We start from the raw sequence: 18,973 nt of genomic DNA, 5'->3' as shown, positions 1-18,973 counted from the left end.
TGTTCTGAGTAGTCCTGTGTTCTGACCTAGTCTTCTCTGTTCTGAGTAGTCCTGTGTTCTGACCTAGTCTTCTCTGTTCTGAGTAGTCCTGTGTTCTGACCTAGTCTTCTCTGTTCTGAGTAGTCCTGTGTTCTGACCTAGTCTTTCTGAGTAGTCCTGTGTTCTGACCTAGTCTTCTCTGTTCTGAGTAGTCCTGTGTTCTGACCTAGTCTTCTCTGTTCTGAGTAGTCCTGTGTTCTGACCTAGTCTTCTCTGTTCTGAGTAGTCCTGTGTTCTGACCTAGTCTTCTCTGCTCTGAGTCCTGTGTTCTGACCTAGTCTTCTCTGTTCTGAGTAGTCCTGTGTTCTGACCTAGTCTTCTCTGCTCTGAGTCCTGACCTAGTCTTCTCTGTTCTGTGTTCTGACCTAGTCTTCTCTGTTCTGAGTAGTCCTGCGTTCTGACCTAGTCTTCTCTGCTCTGAGTAGTCCTGTGTTCTGACCTAGTCTTCTCTGTTCTGAGTAGTCCTGTGTTCTGACCTAGTCTTCTCTGTTCTGAGTAGTCCTGTGTTCTGACCTAGTCTTCTCTGTTCTGAGTAGTCCTGTGTTCTGACCTAGTCTTCTCTGTTCTGAGTAGTCCTGTGTTCTGACCTAGTCTTCTCTGTTCTGAGTAGTCCTGTGTTCTGACCTAGTCTTCTCTGTTCTGAGTAGTCCTGTGTTCTGACCTAGTCTTCTCTGTTCTGAGTAGTCCTGTGTTCTGACCTAGTCTTCTCTGTTCTGAGTAGTCCTGTGTTCTGACCTAGTCTTCTGTTCTGTCCTCTGTTCTAGTCCTGTGTTCTGACCTAGTCTTCTCTGTTCTGAGTAGTCCTGTGTTCTGACCTAGTCTTCTCTGCTCTGTAGTCCTGTGTTCTGACCTAGTCTTCTGTTCTGTAGTCCTGTGTTCTGACCTAGTCTTCTCTGTTCTGAGTAGTCCTGTGTTCTGACCTAGTCTTCTCTGTTCTGAGTAGTCCTGTGTTCTGACCTAGTCTTCTCTGTTCTGAGTAGTCCTGTGTTCTGACCTAGTCTTCTCTGTTCTGAGTAGTCCTGTGTTCTGACCTAGTCTTCTCTGTTCTGAGTAGTCCTGTGTTCTGACCTAGTCTTCTCTGTTCTGAGTAGTCCTGTGTTCTGACCTAGTCTTCTCTGTTCTGAGTAGTCCTGTGTTCTGACCTAGTCTTCTCTGTTCTGAGTAGTCCTGTGTTCTGACCTAGTCTTCTCGGTTCTGAGTAGTCCTGTGTTCTGACCTAGTCTTCTCTGTTCTGAGTAGTCCTGTGTTCTGACCTAGTCTTCTCTGTTCTGAGTAGTCCTGTGTTCTGACCTAGTCTTCTCTGTTCTGAGTAGTCCTGTGTTCTGACCTAGTCTTCTCTGTTCTGAGTAGTCCTGTGTTCTGACCTAGTCTTCTCTGTTCTGAGTAGTCCTGTGTTCTGACCTAGTCTTCTCTGTTCTGAGTAGTCCTGTGTTCTGACCTAGTCTTCTCTGTTCTGAGTAGTCCTGTGTTCTGACCTAGTCTTCTCTGTTCTGAGTAGTCCTGTGTTCTGACCTAGTCTTCTCTGTTCTGAGTAGTCCTGTGTTCTGACCTAGTCTTCTCTGTTCTGAGTAGTCCTGTGTTCTGACCTAGTCTTCTCTGTTCTGAGTAGTCCTGTGTTCTGACCTAGTCTTCTCTGTTCTGAGTAGTCCTGTGTTCTGACCTAGTCTTCTCTGTTCTGAGTAGTCCTGTGTTCTGACCTAGTCTTCTCTGTTCTGAGTAGTCCTGTGTTCTGACCTAGTCTTCTCTGTTCTGAGTAGTCCTGTGTTCTGACCTAGTCTTCTCTGTTCTGAGTAGTCCTGTGTTCTGACCTAGTCTTCTCTGTTCTGAGTAGTCCTGTGTTCTGACCTAGTCTTCTCTGTTCTGAGTAGTCCTGTGTTCTGACCTAGTCTTCTCTGCTCTGAGTAGTCCTGTGTTCTGACTTAGTCTTATCTGTTCTGAGTAGTCCTGTGTTAACCTGCAGAAACGTTCCCCTCCAGCCTGTAGAGTCCTTTTATACGTCTCGGTGGTGTGCTCGGTGCTCTGCTCCAGAGAGATCCTACTCCTCTCATCCTCCCTCATCCCACACTCCTATAGCCTAGTTAAACTCTAGCAGGATAACATGGTAACTCCAGCAGGATAACAGCATTATTGACATGGTAACTCTAGCAGGATAACATGGTAACTCTAGTAGAATAACATGGTAAATCCAGCAGGATAACATGGTAACTCCAGCAGGATAACATGGCAACTCTAGTATGATAACATGGTAACTCTAGCAGGATAACATGGTAACTCTAGCAGGATAACATGGTAACTCTAGCAGGATAACGTGGTAACTCTAGCAGGATAGTAGCATTATTGACATGGTAACTCTAGCAGGATATTAGCATTATTGACATGGTAACTCTAGCAGGATAGTAGCATTATTGACATGGTAACTCTAGCAGGATAGTAGCATTATTGACATGGTAACTCTAGCAGGATAGTAGCATTATTGACATGGTAACTCTAGCAGGATAGTAGCATTATTGACATGGTAACTCTAGCAGGATAGTAGCATTATTGACATGGTAACTCTAGCAGGATAGTAGCATTATTGACAATACAAGCTCTGTAATGGTGCGTGTTCACTTGCGTGACTAAGGGTGTGTGTACGGCAGGTGTAGAGTCTCTAGAACTCCAGCCCAGGTGTTCTGTTCTGTACTCTGCCGGCCGACCGACAGTCCCCCATGTGAATACCTGATTACCTACAGTTCATCCCCCCCATATGAATACCTGGTTACCTACAGTTCATCCCCCCATGTGAATACCTGATTACCTACAGTTCACCCCCCATATGAATACCTGGTTACCTACAGTTCATCCCCCATGTGAATACCTGGTTACCTACAGTTCATCCCCCATATGAATACCTGGTTACCTACAGTTCATCCCCCATGTGAATACCTGGTTACCTACAGTTCATCCCCCCATATGAATACCTGGTTACCTACAGTTCATCCCCCCATATGAATACCTGGTTACCTACAGTTCATCCCCCATGTGAATACCTGGTTACCTACAGTTCATCCCCCATGTGAATACCTGGTTACCTACAGTTCATCCCCCATATGAATACCTGGTTACCTACAGTTCATCACCTGGTTCCCCCATATGAATACCTGGTTACCTACAGTTCATCCCCCATGTGAATACCTGGTTACCTACAGTTCATCCCCCATGTGAATACCTGGTTACCTACAGTTCATCCCCCATATGAATACCTGGTTACCTACAGTTCATCCCCCATGTGAATACCTGGTTACCTACAGTTCATCCCCCATGTGAATACCTGGTTACCTACAGTTCATCCCCCATGTGAATACCTGGTTACCTACAGTTCATCCCCCCATGTGAATACCTGGTTACCTACAGTTCATCCCCCCATGTGAATACCTGGTTACCTACAGTTCATCCCCCCATGTGAATACCTGGTTACCTACAGTTCATCCCCCCCATGTGAATACCTGGTTACCTACAGTTCATCCCCCATGTGAATACCTGGTTACCTACAGTTCATCCCCCATGTGAATACCTGGTTACCTACAGTTCATCCCCCATGTGAATACCTGGTTACCTACAGTTCATCCCCCCATGTGAATACCTGGTTACCTACAGTTCATCCCCCATGTGAATACCTGGTTACCTACAGTTCATCCCCCATGTGAATACCTGGTTACCTACAGTTCATCCCCCCATGTGAATACCTGGTTACCTACAGTTCATCCCCCCATGTGAATACCTGGTTACCTACAGTTCATCCCCCATGTGAATACCTGGTTACCTACAGTTCATCCCCCATGTGAATACCTGGTTACCTACAGTTCATCCCCCATGTGAATACCTGGTTACCTACAGTTCATCCCCCATGTGAATACCTGGTTACCTACAGTTCATCCCCCATATGAATACCTGGTTACCTACAGTTCATCCCCCATGTGAATACCTGGTTACCTACAGTTCATCCCCCCCATGTGAATACCTGGTTACCTACAGTTCATCCCCCCATGTGAATACCTGGTTACCTACAGTTCATCCCCCATGTGAATACCTGGTTACCTACAGTTCATCCCCCATGTGAATACCTGGTTACCTACAGTTCCCCCATGTGAATACCTGGTTACCTACAGTTCATCCCCCATGTGAATACCTGGTTACCTACAGTTCATCCCCCATGTGAATACCTGGTTACCTACAGTTCATCCCCCCCCCCATGTGAATACCTGGTTACCTACAGTTCATCCCCCATGTGAATACCCCCATCCAGACCCATGCTGACTGCTGCTGAGTAGTTAACTAGATAAAGATAACAAAAAGCTTTACCAAACCTGAAAAATCTATTTCCTTTTCTGTCTCAGAAGTGCAAATTATTTTCACTAACCTCTCCCTCTCTCTTTCTCTCCCCTCTCCCCTCTCCCTCTCTCCCCCCATCTCTCTCCACCTAGCTGCCCAGAGCGAGGAGCGTGAGTGTGCCTTCAACGACCAGCAGCAGCAGTATGACGAGCAGCGTGTGGGAGCAGTGGGAGGAGCAGGAGACTGGCCTATGACCAGAGAGAATACTACAATACGCTGCAGTAAGGGCTCTCGATGCTATGGCCTGTGGGAGAAGACTAGAGACGGAGAGATACACCTGGTCAAACAGGGTACGTCTGCTCTCTCAATACACACACTCACTAGAGACCTTCAAACAGGGTACGTCTGCTCTCTCAATACACACACTCACTAGAGACCTTCAAACAGGGTACGTCTGCTCTCTCAATACACACTCACTAGAGACCTTCAAACAGGGTACGTGTCTGTCCTGTCCGTCCGTCTGTCTGTCTGGCTGTCTGTTTGTTCTTCACTGGTTGCCATTTTCTTGTGGCAACAGGTCACAAATCTTGCTGCTGTGATGTCACACTGTGGTATTTCACCCAGTAGATATGGGAGTTTATCAATATTGGATTTGTTTTCGAATTCTTTGTGGATCTGTGTAATCTGAGGGAAATATGTCTCTCTAATATGGTCATACATTGGGCAGGAGGTTAGGAAGTGCAGCTCAGTTTCCACCTCATTTTGTGGGCATTGTGCACATAGCCGGTCTTCTCTTGAGAGCCATGTCTGCCTACGGCGGCCTTTCTCAATAGCAAGGCTATGCTCACTGAGTCTGTACATAGTCAAAGCTTTCCTTAATTTTGGGTCAGTCACAGTGGTCAGGTATTCTGCCGCTGTGTACTCTCTGTTTAGGGCCAAATAGCATTCTAGTTTGCTCTGTTTTTTTGTTAATTCTTTCCAATGTGTCAAGTAATTATCTTTTTGTTTTCTCATGATTTGGTTGTGTCTAATTGTGTTGCTGTCCTGGGGCTCTGTAGGGTGTGTTTGTGTTTGTGAACCGAGCCCCAGGACCAGCTTGCTTAGGGGACTCTTCTCCAGGTTCATCTCTCTTTAGGTGATGGCTTTGTTATGGAAGGTTTGGGAATCACTTCCTTTTAGGTGGTTGTAGAATTTAGAGAGAGTCCTTTAGGTGCCTCTCTCTCTCTCTCTCTCTCTCTCTCTCTCTCTCTCTTTTTCTCTCTCTCTATCTGTTTCTCTCTCTATTTCTCCCTGTCTCTCTCTCTGTTTCTATAGCGGGTATTATTGGGTATTAGTGGGTATTATTGGGTATTATTGGGTATTAGTGGGGTATTATTGGGTATTAGTGGGTATTAGTGGGTATTATTGGGTATTAGTGGGTATTAGTGGGTATTAGTCTACGTGGTTTAGAATTTAATGGCTCTTTTCTGTATTTTTATCATTAGTGGGTATTAGTGGGTATTGGTTGTAGAATTTAATGGCTCTTTTCTGTATTTTTATCATTAGTGGGTATTAGTGGGTATTAGTGGGTATTAGTGGGTATTAGTGGGTATTAGTGGGTATTAGTGGGTATTAGTGGGTATTAGTGGGTGGGTATTAGTGGGTATTAGTGGGTATTAGTGGGTATTAGTGGGTATTAGTGGGTAGTGGGTATTAGTGGGTATTAGTGGGTATTAGTGGGTATTAGTGGGTATTAGTGGGTATTAGCGGGTATTATTAGTGGGTATTAGTGGGTATTAGTGGGTATTAGTGGGTATTAGAGGGTATTGGGTATTAGTGGGTATTAGTGGGTATTAGTTAGTGGGTATTAGTGGGTGGGTATTATTAGTGGGTATTAGTGGGTATTAGTGGGTATTATTGGGTATTAGTGGGTATTAGTGGGTATTAGTGGGTATTAGTGGGTATTAGTGGGTATTAGTGGGTATTAGTGGGTATTATTAGTGGGTATTAGTGGGTATTAGTGGGTATTAGAGGGTATTAGTGGGTATTAGTGGGTATTAGTGGGTATTAGTGGGTATTAGTGGGTATTAGGGTATTAGTGGGTATTAGTAGGGTATTAGTGGGTATTAGAGGGTATTAGTATTGGGTATTAGTGGGTATTAGTGGGTATTAGTGGGTATTAGTGGGTATTAGTGGGTATTAGTGGGTATTAGTGGGTATTAGTGGGTAGTGGGTATTAGTGGGTATTAGTGGGTATTAGGGTATTAGAGGGTATTAGTGGGTATTAGTGGGTATTAGTGGGTATTAGTGGGTATTAGTGGGTATTAGTGGGTATTAGTGGGGTATTAGTGGGTATTAGTGGGTAGAGGGTATTAGTGGGGGTATTAGTGGGTATTAGTGGGTAGAGGGTATGGGTATTAGTGGGTATTAGTGGGTATTAGTGGGTATTAGTGGGTATTAGTATTAGTGGGTATTAGAGGGTATTAGTGGGTATTAGTGGGTATTAGTGGGTATCGGCCTAATTCTGCTCTTCATGCATTATTTGGTGTTCTACGTTGTACACTGGATATTTTTGAAGTAATTCTGCAATTTGGTATTTGTCACACTCACTCACTCACTCACTCACTCACTCACTCACTCACTCACTCACTCACTCACTCACTCACTCCGCCCAGCCCCACCTCTGCACAGCTATGTAAGTACCATAACCCCTGACACTTAACCTCTAACCCCTGACCCTCCGCCCAGCCCCACCTCTGCACACTCACTCACTCACTCACTCACTCACTCACTCACTCACTCACTCACTCACTCACTCACTCACTCACTCTGACCCACACAGTGTTTATAATCAAAGGCAGAACACACAGTCACATCCTGTCCGCAGCAGTCTCTCATCCTCCTCTCTATCCTCCCCCAGGATGCTGGACTCACATCGGGGACCAGCAGGAGTGCCATGACGACCGTTGCGTGGTTACCACCACTCCGTCTCAGATCCAGAACGGGACGTATAGGTTCTGCTGCTGTAGCACTAACATGTGTAACGTCAACTTCACCGAGGACTTCCCCCCGCCCAGCCCCACCTCTGCACAGCTATGTAAGTACCATAACCCCTGACACTTAACCTCTAACCCCTGACCCTCCGCCCAGCCCCACCTCTGCACAGCTATGTAAGTACCATAACCCCTGACACTTAACCTCTAACCCCTGACCCTCCGCCCAGCCTCTCTGTAAAGCCATTCTGCTCAGCGAAAAAGCTATAAGATGGTATTATCATATCACTGTGACTAACTACTGAAACATTTGGCTCAGCGACAACAATCTTTACAGCCATTATAAAAGCATTGAGTGAGTATTAGGTCAAATAACAGCCGAAGGAGAGGGGGGATATTCAGTGGAAGAATAGAGAGCAATGTCTCACCATGTTACTGTGTCCTCTGTCTCATTGTTCTGATTACATCCTGTCTGTCTCTGTTAGTATTTATAACCAAGACTGAGAGACTGTTATGTTGTTCTGATTAGAAGGAAGGGGGGATATTCAGTGGAAGAATAGAGAGCAATGTCTCACCATGTTACTGTGTCCTCTGTCTCATTGTTCTGATTACATCCTGTCTGTCTCTGTTAGTATTTATAACCAAGACTGAGAGACTGTTATGTTGTTCTGATTAGCATGAGCTGTGTATTGTTCTGTTGACAATACATCAGCCTCTGACATCATGATTTGTATTAGTCTGTTTACATCAGCCTCTGACATCATGATTTGTATTGGTCTGTTTACAATACATCAGCCTCTGATTACGCATATTTAGTGGGACTTCTTGGTTCAGGTGAGTATCCTAGCCAGGTAGAACTCATTGTGGAGGGCTGTGCTGGTTCTTTTCGGTGTGAGGGTGTCACGGTCTTCCTCCTCTTCTTCCGAAGAGGAGAGGCGAAAAGGAGAGTCGGACCAAAATGCGGCGTGGTAAGTGTCCATGGTAAATCTTTAATAAAGAAAGTACTGACACTGCATACAAAACAATAAACGACCGTGAAGCTACAACATAGACCTGTGCTGACACAGGCCACTAACATAGACAATCACCCACAAACAAACAGTGCAACCCAGGCTACCTAAGTATGATTCTCAATCAGAGACAACTAATGACACCTGCCTCTGATTGAGAACCATACTAGGACGAAACATAGAAATGCCCCAAAACATAGAAAAACAAACATAGACTGCCCACCCAACTCACGCCCTGACCATACTAAATAAATACAAAACAAAGGAAATAAAGGTCAGAACGTGACAGAGGGTCAGTGTGGTAGCTTTATGCTGGGTTTATATAGACCTACCTGGGGAGTCTGCTTAGCAGCACAATGCCCGTCTCCTTAGAGTTGCTGCAGAGAGAGAGAGAAAGCAGGAGAGACAGACGGGAGAACCTGGAGGGTACTGGCGGCCTCCACACAGAACCTGGAGGGTACTGGCGGCCTCCACACAGAGCCTGGAGGGTACTGGCGGCCTCCACACAGAACCTGGAGGGTACTGGCGGCCTCCACACTGAGCCTGGAGGGTACTGTCGGCCTCCACACAGAGCCTGGAGGGTACTGGCGGCCTCCACACAGAGCCTGGAGGGTACTGTCGGCCTCCACACAGAGCCTGGAGGGTACTGGCGGCCTCCACACAGAGCCTGGAGGGTACTGGCGGCCTCCACACAGAACCTGGAGGGTACTGGCGGCCTCCACACTGAGCCTGGAGGGTACTGTCGGCCTCCACACAGAGCCTGGAGGGTACTGGCGGCCTCCACACAGAGCCTGGAGGGTACTGGCTGCCTCCACACAGAGCCTGGTACTGGAGACCTCCACACAGAGCCTGGAGGGTACTGGCTGCCTCCACACAGAGCCTGGAGGGTACTGGCGGCCTCCACACAGAGCCTGGAGGGTACTGGGGCCTCCACACAGAACCTGGAGGGTACTGGCTGCCTCCACACAGAACCTGGAGGGTACTGGCGGCCTCCACACAGAGCCTGGAGGGTACTGGCTGCCTCCACACAGCCTCCACACAGAGCCTGGAGGGTACTGGCGGCCTCCACACAGAGCCTGGAGGGTACTGGCGGCCTCCACACAGAGCCTGGAGGGTACTGGCGACCTCCACACAGAGCCTGGAGGGTACTGGCGGCCTCCACACAGAGCCTGGAGGGTACTTGCGACCTCCACACCGAGCCTGGAGGGTACTGGCGGCCTCCACACAGAGCCTGGAGGGTACTGGCGGCCTCCACACAGAGCCTGGAGGGTACTGGCGACCTCCACACAGAGCCTGGAGGGTACTGGCGGCATCCACACTGGCTCCGCTTCTCCCTCCGTTTCTCCCTGGAGTCTAACAGAACAACACTACTGAGTAATATTGTCTGATGGAGTCTAACAGAACAACACTACTGAGTAATACTGCCTGATGGAGTCTAACAGAACAACACTTCTGAGTAATACTGCCTGATGGTGTCTAACAGAACAACACTACTGAGTAATACTGCCTGATGGAGTCTAACAGAACAACACTACTGAGTAATATTGTCTGATGGAGTCTAACAGAACAACACTACTGAGTAATACTGCCTGATGGAGTCTAACAGAACAACACTTCTGAGTAATACTGCCTGATGGTGTCTAACAGAACAACACTACTGAGTAATACTGCCTGATGGTGTCTAACAGAACAACACTACTGAGTAATACTGCCTGATGGTGTCTAACAGAACAACACTACTGTCACGCCCTGGTCTAAGTATTTTGTGTTTATCTTTATGTATTTGGTCAGGCCAGGGTGTGGCATGGGGTTTTTGTAATTGTGGTGTGTTTGTCTTGGGGTTTTGGTGGTGGTATTGGGATTGTAGCTTAGTGGGTTGTCTAGCAAAGTCTATGGCTGTCTGGAGTGGTTCTCAATCAGAGGCAGGTGTTTATCGTTGTCTCTGATTGGGAACCATATTTAGGCAGCCATATTCTTTGAGTTTGTCGTGGGTGATTGTCCTTAGTGTCCTATGTGTACTCTCTGTTAGTTTGCACCAGATAGGCTGTTTCGGTTTCGTTTATTGTTTTTTGTAAGTTCGTGTTTCTTTGTTGTATTAAACATGGATCGCAATCGACACGCTGCAGTTTGGTCCGACTCTCCTTCATCACCACTAGAAAACCGTAACAACTACTGAGTAATACTGTCTGATGGAGTCTAACAGAACAACACTACTGAGGGAATGAGAGTCTAACAGAACAACACTACTGAGTAATACTGTCTGATGGAGTCTAACAGAACAACACTACTGAGTAATATATGGGTTCTGAGACACACCGCCTGATAGTCTAACAGAACAACACTACTGAGTAATACTGTCTGATGGAGTCTAACAGAACATATAGGGAATAGGGTTCTGGTCTATAGTAGTGCTCTATATAGGGAATAGGGTTCTGGTCTATAGTAGTCTATAGTTGTGCTCTATATAGGGAATAGGGTTCTGGTCTATAGTAGTCTATAGTTGTGCTCTATATAGGGAATAGGGTTCTGGTCTATAGTAGTCTATAGTTGTGCTCTATATAGGGAATAGGGCTCTGGTCTAAAGTAGTCTATAGTAGTGCTCTATATAGGGAATAGGGCTCTGGTCTAAAGTAGTCCACTCTTCTCTCTGAGACATGAATATAGAATGACGGAATCACGTGTGTGTCACAAATGGCACCCTATTCCCAATATAGTGCACTACTTTTGATCTTCACCCTATTCCCTACATAGTGTACTACTATAGACCAGAGCCCTATTCCCTACATAGTGTACTACTATAGACCAGAGCCCTATTCCCTATATAGTGCACTACTAGTGACCAGAGCCATATTCCCTATATAGTGTACTACTATAGACCAGAGCCCTATTCCCTACATAGTGTACTATGGGTCCTGGCCAAAAGTAGTGCTCTATATAGGGAATAGGGCTCTGGTCTATAGTAGTGCACTATATAGGGAATATGGCTCTGGTCTAAAGTAGTGCTCTATATAGGGAATAGGGTGACATTTGAGACGTAGTCTAAATCACCTGCTCTGCATAAAGCTACTGCCATTCCCATTCATCATCCTATCTCTCCCCTCTCGTTTAATCTGGTGATTTAACCATCGAGGAGGAGGAGAAGACACGTCTATTCCCCTGAAATGTGATGTTTGCCAATTAAAGCTAGTTTGTGTTCATGATAGGAGAGGACAGGCAGAGACACACAGCCTGGCTGGCGGTCATTAGCTCAGTGACTTAATTCATTAAGATATAAAGTAAGTCTGTATTATTATAATAATAATAATAATAAATGAAAACGTATAGTAACAGCATTAAACAGTTGTTTTACTAATAAGCCTACAACTAATAAAAGCCACTGCTACAAGTACTAATACAACTATGAAAACTAAGTACCTATAATAGATACAGTGCGTTCCACATTTTGTTACGTTACAGCCTTATTCTAAAATGGATGGACAAACTTCTGACCCACTGGGAATGTGATGAAAGAAATAAAAGCTTAAATAAATCACTCTACTATTATTCTGACATTTCACATTCTTAAAATAAAGTGGTGATCCTAACTGACCTAAAACAGGGAATGTTTACTAGGATTAAATGTCAGGAATGGTGAAAAACTGAGTTTAAATGTATTTGGTGAAAGGTGTAGGTAAACTTCTGACTTCAACTCTATTAGAAACTTAATTTTAAACCAACCCATTATAAAGCTGTCATTACTGTTTAGTGTAAACAAATAAACAAATCCACAATGAATCCTTTTCCCTGCTGTGATAAAAAAACCTTCCTATAGATACAGGAGTAAAGGAATATAACTTACATGTGGCTCAGTGTCTATAACACACATCCTTCCACTGTCTATCACGTCTTTGACAGCATCAATACTGGTCCCATATAGATGACCTTTATATTCACCGTACTCCAGGAACCTAGGACAGACCAAAGATACTCTATAAAACTCATGACCTGTATTACAGCTATATTACAACTGCGTATATAACAACTATGATAAACCCATGAAATACCCCAATGGATTCTGTTTCATCTCTTATTAAATGACTGTTGATTCAGAAACAGGAAGTAAGGTCAATCCTGCCAGGTGGTCAATCCTGCCATGAAAAAGAGGTTTCTAACTCCAAAGGGTCATTTTGTTACGTTACAGCCTTATTCTAAAATGGATTAAATAAATAATATCCCTCATCAATCTACACACAATACCCCATAAAGAAAAAGCTAAACTGTTTTTTAGAAATGTTTGCAAATGTATTAAAAAATGTATAATAAACCCTTAGGTATTCAGACCCTTTGCTATGAGACTGGAAATTGAGCTCAGGTGCATCCTGTTTCCATTGATCCTCCTTGAGATGTTTCTACAACTTGATTGGAGTCCAACCTGTGGTAAATTCAATTGATTGGATATGATTTGGAAAGACACCTGTCTATAGAAAGGTCCCACAGTTGACAGTGCATGTCAGAGCAAATACCAAGCCATGAGGTCGAATGAATTGTCTGTAGAGCTCTGAGACAGGCTTGTGTCGAGGCACAGATCTGGGGAAGGGAACCAAAATATGTCCATTGAAGGTCGCCAAGAACACAGTGGCCTCCATCATTCTGAAATGGAAGAAGTTTGGAACCACCAAGACTCTCAGCAGGCCGCCCGGCCAAATTGAGCAATTGGGGGAGAAGGGCCTTGGTCAGAGAGGTGACCAAGAACCCGTTGGTCACTCTGACAGAGCTCCAGAGTTCCTCTGTGGAGATGGGAGAACCTTCCAGAAAGACAACCATCTCTGCAGCACTCCACCAATCAGGCCTTTATGGTAGAGTGGCCGACGGAAGCCACTCAGTAAAAGGCTCATGACAGCCCGCTTGGAGTTTGCCAAAAGGCACCTAAAGGACTCTGAGAAACAAGATTCTCTGGTCTGATGAAATCAAGATTGAACTCTTTGGCCTAAATGCCAAGGGTCATGTCTAGAGGAAACCTGGCACCATCCCTACGGTGAAGCATGGTGGTGGCAGCATCATGCTGTGAGGATGTTTTTCAGCAGCAGGGACTGGAAGACTAGTCAGGATCGAGGGAAAGATAAACGGAGAAAAGTACAGAGATCCTGATGGAAACCTGCTCCAGAACGCATAGAACCTAAGACTGGGGCGAAGGTTCACCTTCCAACAGGACAACGACCCTAAGCACACAGCCAAGACAACGCAGGAGTGGCTTCGTGACAAGTCTCTGAATGTCCTTGAGTGGCCCAGCCAGAGTCTTTTTATTTTTAATACATTCCCCAAAATTTCTAAAAATGTCCTTGGCTGAGGAGAACCTGCCAGAAGGACAACAGTTTCTACAGCATTTCATCAATCTGGGCTTCATGAGAGAGATGCCAGATAGAACCCAGTCCTGAGAAAAAGGCACATGGCATAACGCCTGGAGTTAGCAAAAAGGCAAGAGATTCTGTCGTCTGATCAGTGGTGGGTAGTATATGGGGCTTTGGTGACAAAACGGATGGCACTGTGATAGACTGCATCCAATTTGTTGGGTAGAGTATTGGAGGCTATTTTGTAAATGACATCGCCGAAGTCAAGGATCGGTAGGATGGTCAGTTTTACGAGGGTATGTTTGGCAGCATGAGTGAAGGAGGCTTTGTTGTGAAATAGGAAGCTGATTCTAGATACAAATTTTGGATTGGACATGTTTGATGTGAGTCTGGAAGGAGAGTTTACAGGCTACCTGAAACGTTTTAGTTAACTACCTACTAAGCTCATAAACGTTGTGTGTGCGGTGCTGTGCACACATATGTCTACACTTTGTGTAGCTGTTAGCGATGATGCTAATGATAACCTGGTAGAGATGGAAAAGTTTTCCCCAAAACCTTGTCAATGAAATGTTAACTACAAAGTAGCCTACCTGGCCGTGAAGCACGGGGGTGGCAGCATCATGATGTGTGGGTGCTTTGCTGCAGGAGGGACTGGTTCACTTCACAAAATAGATGGATCTAAAGTTATATAAAGCTGTGTGGTTGGATCTAAAGTTATATAAAGCTGTGTGGTTGGATCTAAAGTTATATAAAGCTGTGTGGTAGGATCTAAAGTTATATAAAGCTGTGTGGTTGGATCTATAGTTATATAAAGCTGTGTGGTTGGATCTATAGTTATATAAAGCTGTGTGGTTGGATCTATAGTTATATAAAGCTGTGTGGTTGGATCTATAGTTATATAAAGCTGTGTGGTTGGATCTATAGTTATATAAAGCTGTGTGGTTGGATCTATAGTTATATAAAGCTGTGTTGTAGGGTCTATAGTTATATAAAGCTGTGTGGTAGGGTCTATAGTTATATAAAGCTGTGTGGTAGGGTCTATAGTTATTATTAGTTATTATCTATAGTTAAATTTGGGAAAAACAGAATCAGGCAAAAAAATACACCAGATTTTATAGTGCCCTACAATACCTAACACTTACCCTCCAGCCCCTAACCTCTGACCCTGCTTGTGATGATGTCACCCACTAACCCTGTGATGTTATCATTCCCAGACCCACGGCCGCTGTACCGCGAGGAGACCATCGTGATCGCCCTGGCGTCTGTCTCCATAGTAGCGGTGCTGATCGTGGCGCTGTTCTTCGGGTACCGCATGCTGAGTGGAGACAGGAAACAGGGACTACACAACATGGACATGATGGAGGCCGCAGCCTCAGAACCCAGCCTCGACCTGGACAGCCTTAAACTACTAGAGGTGAGTAGTGGTGTTGTAGTACTTAGGGTTGCTGTTACTAGTGGTTAGGGTTATTATGACATGACATGATGGAGGCTGGAGCCTCAGAACCCAGCCTCGACCTGGACAGCCTTAAACTACTAGAGGTGAGCTGTTATAGTTGGAGTATGGGTTTAGAGGTGAGATGTTGGAGTATGGGTTTAGAGGTGAGATGGTGGAGTATGGGTTTAGAGGTGAGATGTTGGAGTATGGGTTTAGAGGTGAGATGTTGGAGTATGGGTTTAGAGGTGAGATGTTGGAGTATGGGTTTAGAGGTGAGATGTTGGAGTAGGGGTTTAGAGGTGAGATGGTGGAGTAGGGGTTTAGAGGTGAGATGTTGGAGTATGGGTTTAGAGGTGAGATGGTGGAGTATGGGTTTAGAGGTGAGATGTTGGAGTATGGGTTTAGAGGTGAGATGGTGGAGTATGGGTTTAGAGGTGAGATGTTGGAGTAGGGGTTTAGAGGTGAGATGTTGGAGTAGGGGTTTAGAGGTGAGATGGTGGAGTAGGGGTTTAGAGGTGAGATGGTGGAGTATGGGTTTAGAGGTGAGATGTTGGAGTATGGGTTTAGAGGTGAGATGTTGGAGTAGGGGTTTAGAGGTGAGATGGTGGAGTAGGGGTTTAGAGGTGAGATGGTGGAGTATGGGTTTAGAGGTGAGATGGTGGAGTATGGGTTTAGAGGTGAGATGTTGGAGTATGGGTTTAGAGGTGAGATGGTGGAGTATGGGTTTAGAGGTGAGATGTTGGAGTAGGGGTTTAGAGGTGAGATGTTGGAGTAGGGGTTTAGAGGTGAGATGGTGGAGTAGGGGTTTAGAGGTGAGATGGTGGAGTAGGGGTTTAGAGGTGAGATGTTGGAGTATGGGTTTAGAGGTGAGATGTTGGAGTATGGGTTTAGAGGTGAGATGTTGGAGTATGGGTTTAGAGGTGAGATGTAGGGGTTTAGAGGTGAGATGGTGGAGTAGGGGTTTAGAGGTGAGATGTTGGAGTATGGGTTTAGAGGTGAGATGGTTGGAGTATAGGGGTTTAGAGGTGAGATGTTGGAGTATGGGTTTAGAGGTGAGATGGTGGAGTAGGGGTTTAGAGGTGAGATGGTGGACTATGGGGTTAGAGGTGAGATGGTGGAGTAGGGGTTTAGAGGTGAGATGGTGGACTATGGGGTTAGAGGTGAGATGGTGGAGTAGGGGTTTAGAGGTGAGATGGTGGAGTAGGGGTTTAGAGGTGAGATGGTGGACTATGGGGTTAGAGGTCAGGTTATATTACTCTCTCTTCTTAGATCTGAGGTGCCATTTTTCTCACTGGCTCGGTCTCATTAAACAGCTGCTGTGTTGCCCTGCTCATAGAAATGACTGACAATGTCTTGAAATCCCTTTGTCTGTTTATGTTTCAAACCATCTTTCTGTCACTTTCTCCCTGTCCCTCTCCATCTACCCCCTATATTTTTCTCCCTCTCTCACTTCCACCTCCCAGCTGATTGGTCGAGGGCGATATGGCTCCGTGTATAAGGGTTCTCTAGACGAGCGTACCGTGGCCGTCAAGATGTTCACCTACCAGAACCGGCAGAACTTTGTCAACGAGCGAGCCATCTACCGTGTCCCCCTGCTGGAGCACGATAACATTGCACGCTTCATCGTAGGAGACGAGAGACTCACAGCCGATGGACGCGTGGAGTACCTACTGGTCATGGAGTATTACCCTCATGTGAGTACTCTACCTACTGGTCATGGAGTATTACCCTCATGTGAGTACTGTACCTACTGGTCATGGAATATTACCCTCATGTGAGTACTGTACCTACTGGTCATGGAATATTACCCTCATGTGAGTACTGTACCTACTGGTCATGGAATATTACCCTCATGTGAGTACTGTATCTACTGGTCATGGAATATTACCCTCATGTGAGTACTGTACCTACTGGTCATGGAATATTCTGCAAGGCTCTACTGGTCTATGCTGGCCTCTACAGGGTCCTGCTGGGTTCTACTAGGTTCTACTGTTCTCTGCTGGCCTCTACAGGGTTCTGCTGGGTTCTACTAGGTTCTACTGGTCTATGCTGGCCTCTACAGGGTTCTACTGGGTTCTACTAGGTTCTACTGTTCTCTGCTGGCCTCTACAGGGATCTGCTGGGTTATACAGGGTTCTACTAGGCTCTACTGGTCTCTACTGGGTTATACTAGGCTCTACTGGTCTCTGCTGGCTTCTACAGGGTTCTGCTGGGTTCTGCTAGGCTCTACTGGGTTCTACTAGGCTCTACTGGTCTCTGCTGGCTACTGGGTTCTACTAGGCTCTATTGTTCTCTGCTGGCCTCTACAGGGTTCTGCTTGGGTCTACTGCCTCTGCTGGCCTCTACTGGGTTCTACTAGGCTCTACTGTTCTCTGCTGGCCTCTACAGGGTTCTGCTGGGTTCTACAGGGTTCTACTAGGTTCTACTGGACTCTACTGGCCTCTGCTGGGTTCTTCTAGGCTCTACTGGGTTCTACTAGGCTCTACTGGTCTCTGCCGACCTCTACTGGGTTCTACAGGGTTCTACTAGGTTCTACTGGACTCTACTGGCCTCTGCTGGGTTCTACTAGGCTCTACTGGGTTCTACTAGGCTCTACTGGTCTCTGCCGACCTCTACTGGGTTCTACAGGGTTCTACTAGGTTCTACTGGACTCTACTGGCCTCTGCTGGGTTCTACTAGGCTCTACTGGGTTCTACTAGGCTCTACTGGTCTCTGCCGACCTCTACTGGGTTTTGCTGGGTTCTACTGGGCTCTACTGGGTTCTACTAGGCTCTACTGGTCTCTGCTGGCCTCCACTTGTTAGACTTCAGTGAATCTTTTGACAATATCGATCATAGTCTGCTGCTGGAAAAACATATGTGTTATGGCTTCACAACCCCTGCTATAATGTGGATAAAGAGTTACCTGTCTAACAGAACACAGAGGGTGTTCTTTAATTGAAGCCTCTCAAATATAATCCAGTTAGAATCAGGAATTTCCCAGGGTAACTGTTTAGGCCCCTTGCTTTTTTAAATTTTTACTTACGACATGCCACTGATTTTGACTTTGAGTAAAGCCAGAGTGTCTATGTATGATGACTTAACACTATACATGTCAGTTACTACAGCGATTGAAATGACTGCAACACTTAACAAAGAGCTGCAGTTAGTTTCAGAATGGGTGGCAAGGAATAAGATAGTCTTAAATATTTCTAAAACTTAAAGAATTCTATTTAGAACAAAACATTCACTAAACCCTAAACCTCAACTAAATCTTATAATAAATCATGTGGAAATTGAGCAAGTCGAGGTGATTAAACTGCTTGGAGTAACCCTGGATTGTAAACTGTCATGGTCAAAACATGTTGATACAACAGTAGCTAAGATGGGGAGAAGTCTGTCTATAATAAAGCGCTGCTCTGTCTTCTTAACAACATTATCAACAAGGCAGGTCCTACAGGCCCTAGTTTCTACCTTCTTAACAACACTATCAACAAGGCAGGTCCTACAGGCCCTAGTTTCTACCTTCTTAACAGCACTATCAACAAGGCAGGTCCTACAGGCCCTAGTTTCTACCTTCTTAACAACACTATCAACAAGGCAGGTCCTACAGGCCCTAGTTTCTACCTTCTTAACAACACTATCAACAAGGCAGGTCCTACAGGCCCTAGTTTCTACCTTCTTAACAGCACTATAGACAAGGCAGGTCCTACAGGTCCTAGTTTCTACCTTAACAACACTATCAACAAGGCAGGTCCTACAGGCCCTAGTTTCTACCTTCTTAACAGCACTATCAACAAGGCAGGTCCTACAGGCCCTAGTTTCTACCTTCTTAACAACACTATCAACAAGGCAGGTCCTACAGGCCCTAGATTCTACCTTCTTAACAACACTATCAACA

At 45.5% G+C, this 18,973-nt stretch overlaps 1 protein-coding gene and 1 long non-coding RNA gene across 2 annotated transcripts in view; one reads left to right on the top strand and one right to left on the bottom strand.

Moving 5' to 3' along the window:
- Nucleotides 1-18,973, top strand: part of bmpr2b (bone morphogenetic protein receptor, type II b (serine/threonine kinase)) — a 121,871-nt gene that overhangs the window by 45,135 nt on the left and 57,763 nt on the right. The window contains exons 2-5 of the mRNA XM_042306389.1: nucleotides 4,503-4,700; nucleotides 7,250-7,426; nucleotides 14,874-15,073; nucleotides 16,558-16,788. Of these exons, the coding sequence (XP_042162323.1) occupies nucleotides 4,503-4,700; nucleotides 7,250-7,426; nucleotides 14,874-15,073; nucleotides 16,558-16,788 (806 nt within the window). The remainder of the gene's footprint in view (nucleotides 1-4,502; nucleotides 4,701-7,249; nucleotides 7,427-14,873; nucleotides 15,074-16,557; nucleotides 16,789-18,973) is intronic.
- Nucleotides 51-694, bottom strand: LOC121841016. Its single transcript, XR_006080054.1, has 3 exons — nucleotides 664-694; nucleotides 169-279; nucleotides 51-137 (listed from the first exon to the last, which is right to left on the bottom strand). It is a non-coding gene; the product is annotated as an uncharacterized LOC121841016 (long non-coding RNA).

Source organism: Oncorhynchus tshawytscha, linkage group LG26, assembly GCF_018296145.1.
Source record: "Oncorhynchus tshawytscha isolate Ot180627B linkage group LG26, Otsh_v2.0, whole genome shotgun sequence".
Taxonomy (NCBI): domain Eukaryota; kingdom Metazoa; phylum Chordata; class Actinopteri; order Salmoniformes; family Salmonidae; genus Oncorhynchus; species Oncorhynchus tshawytscha.
This window is presented reverse-complemented; position numbering and strand designations above follow the sequence as displayed.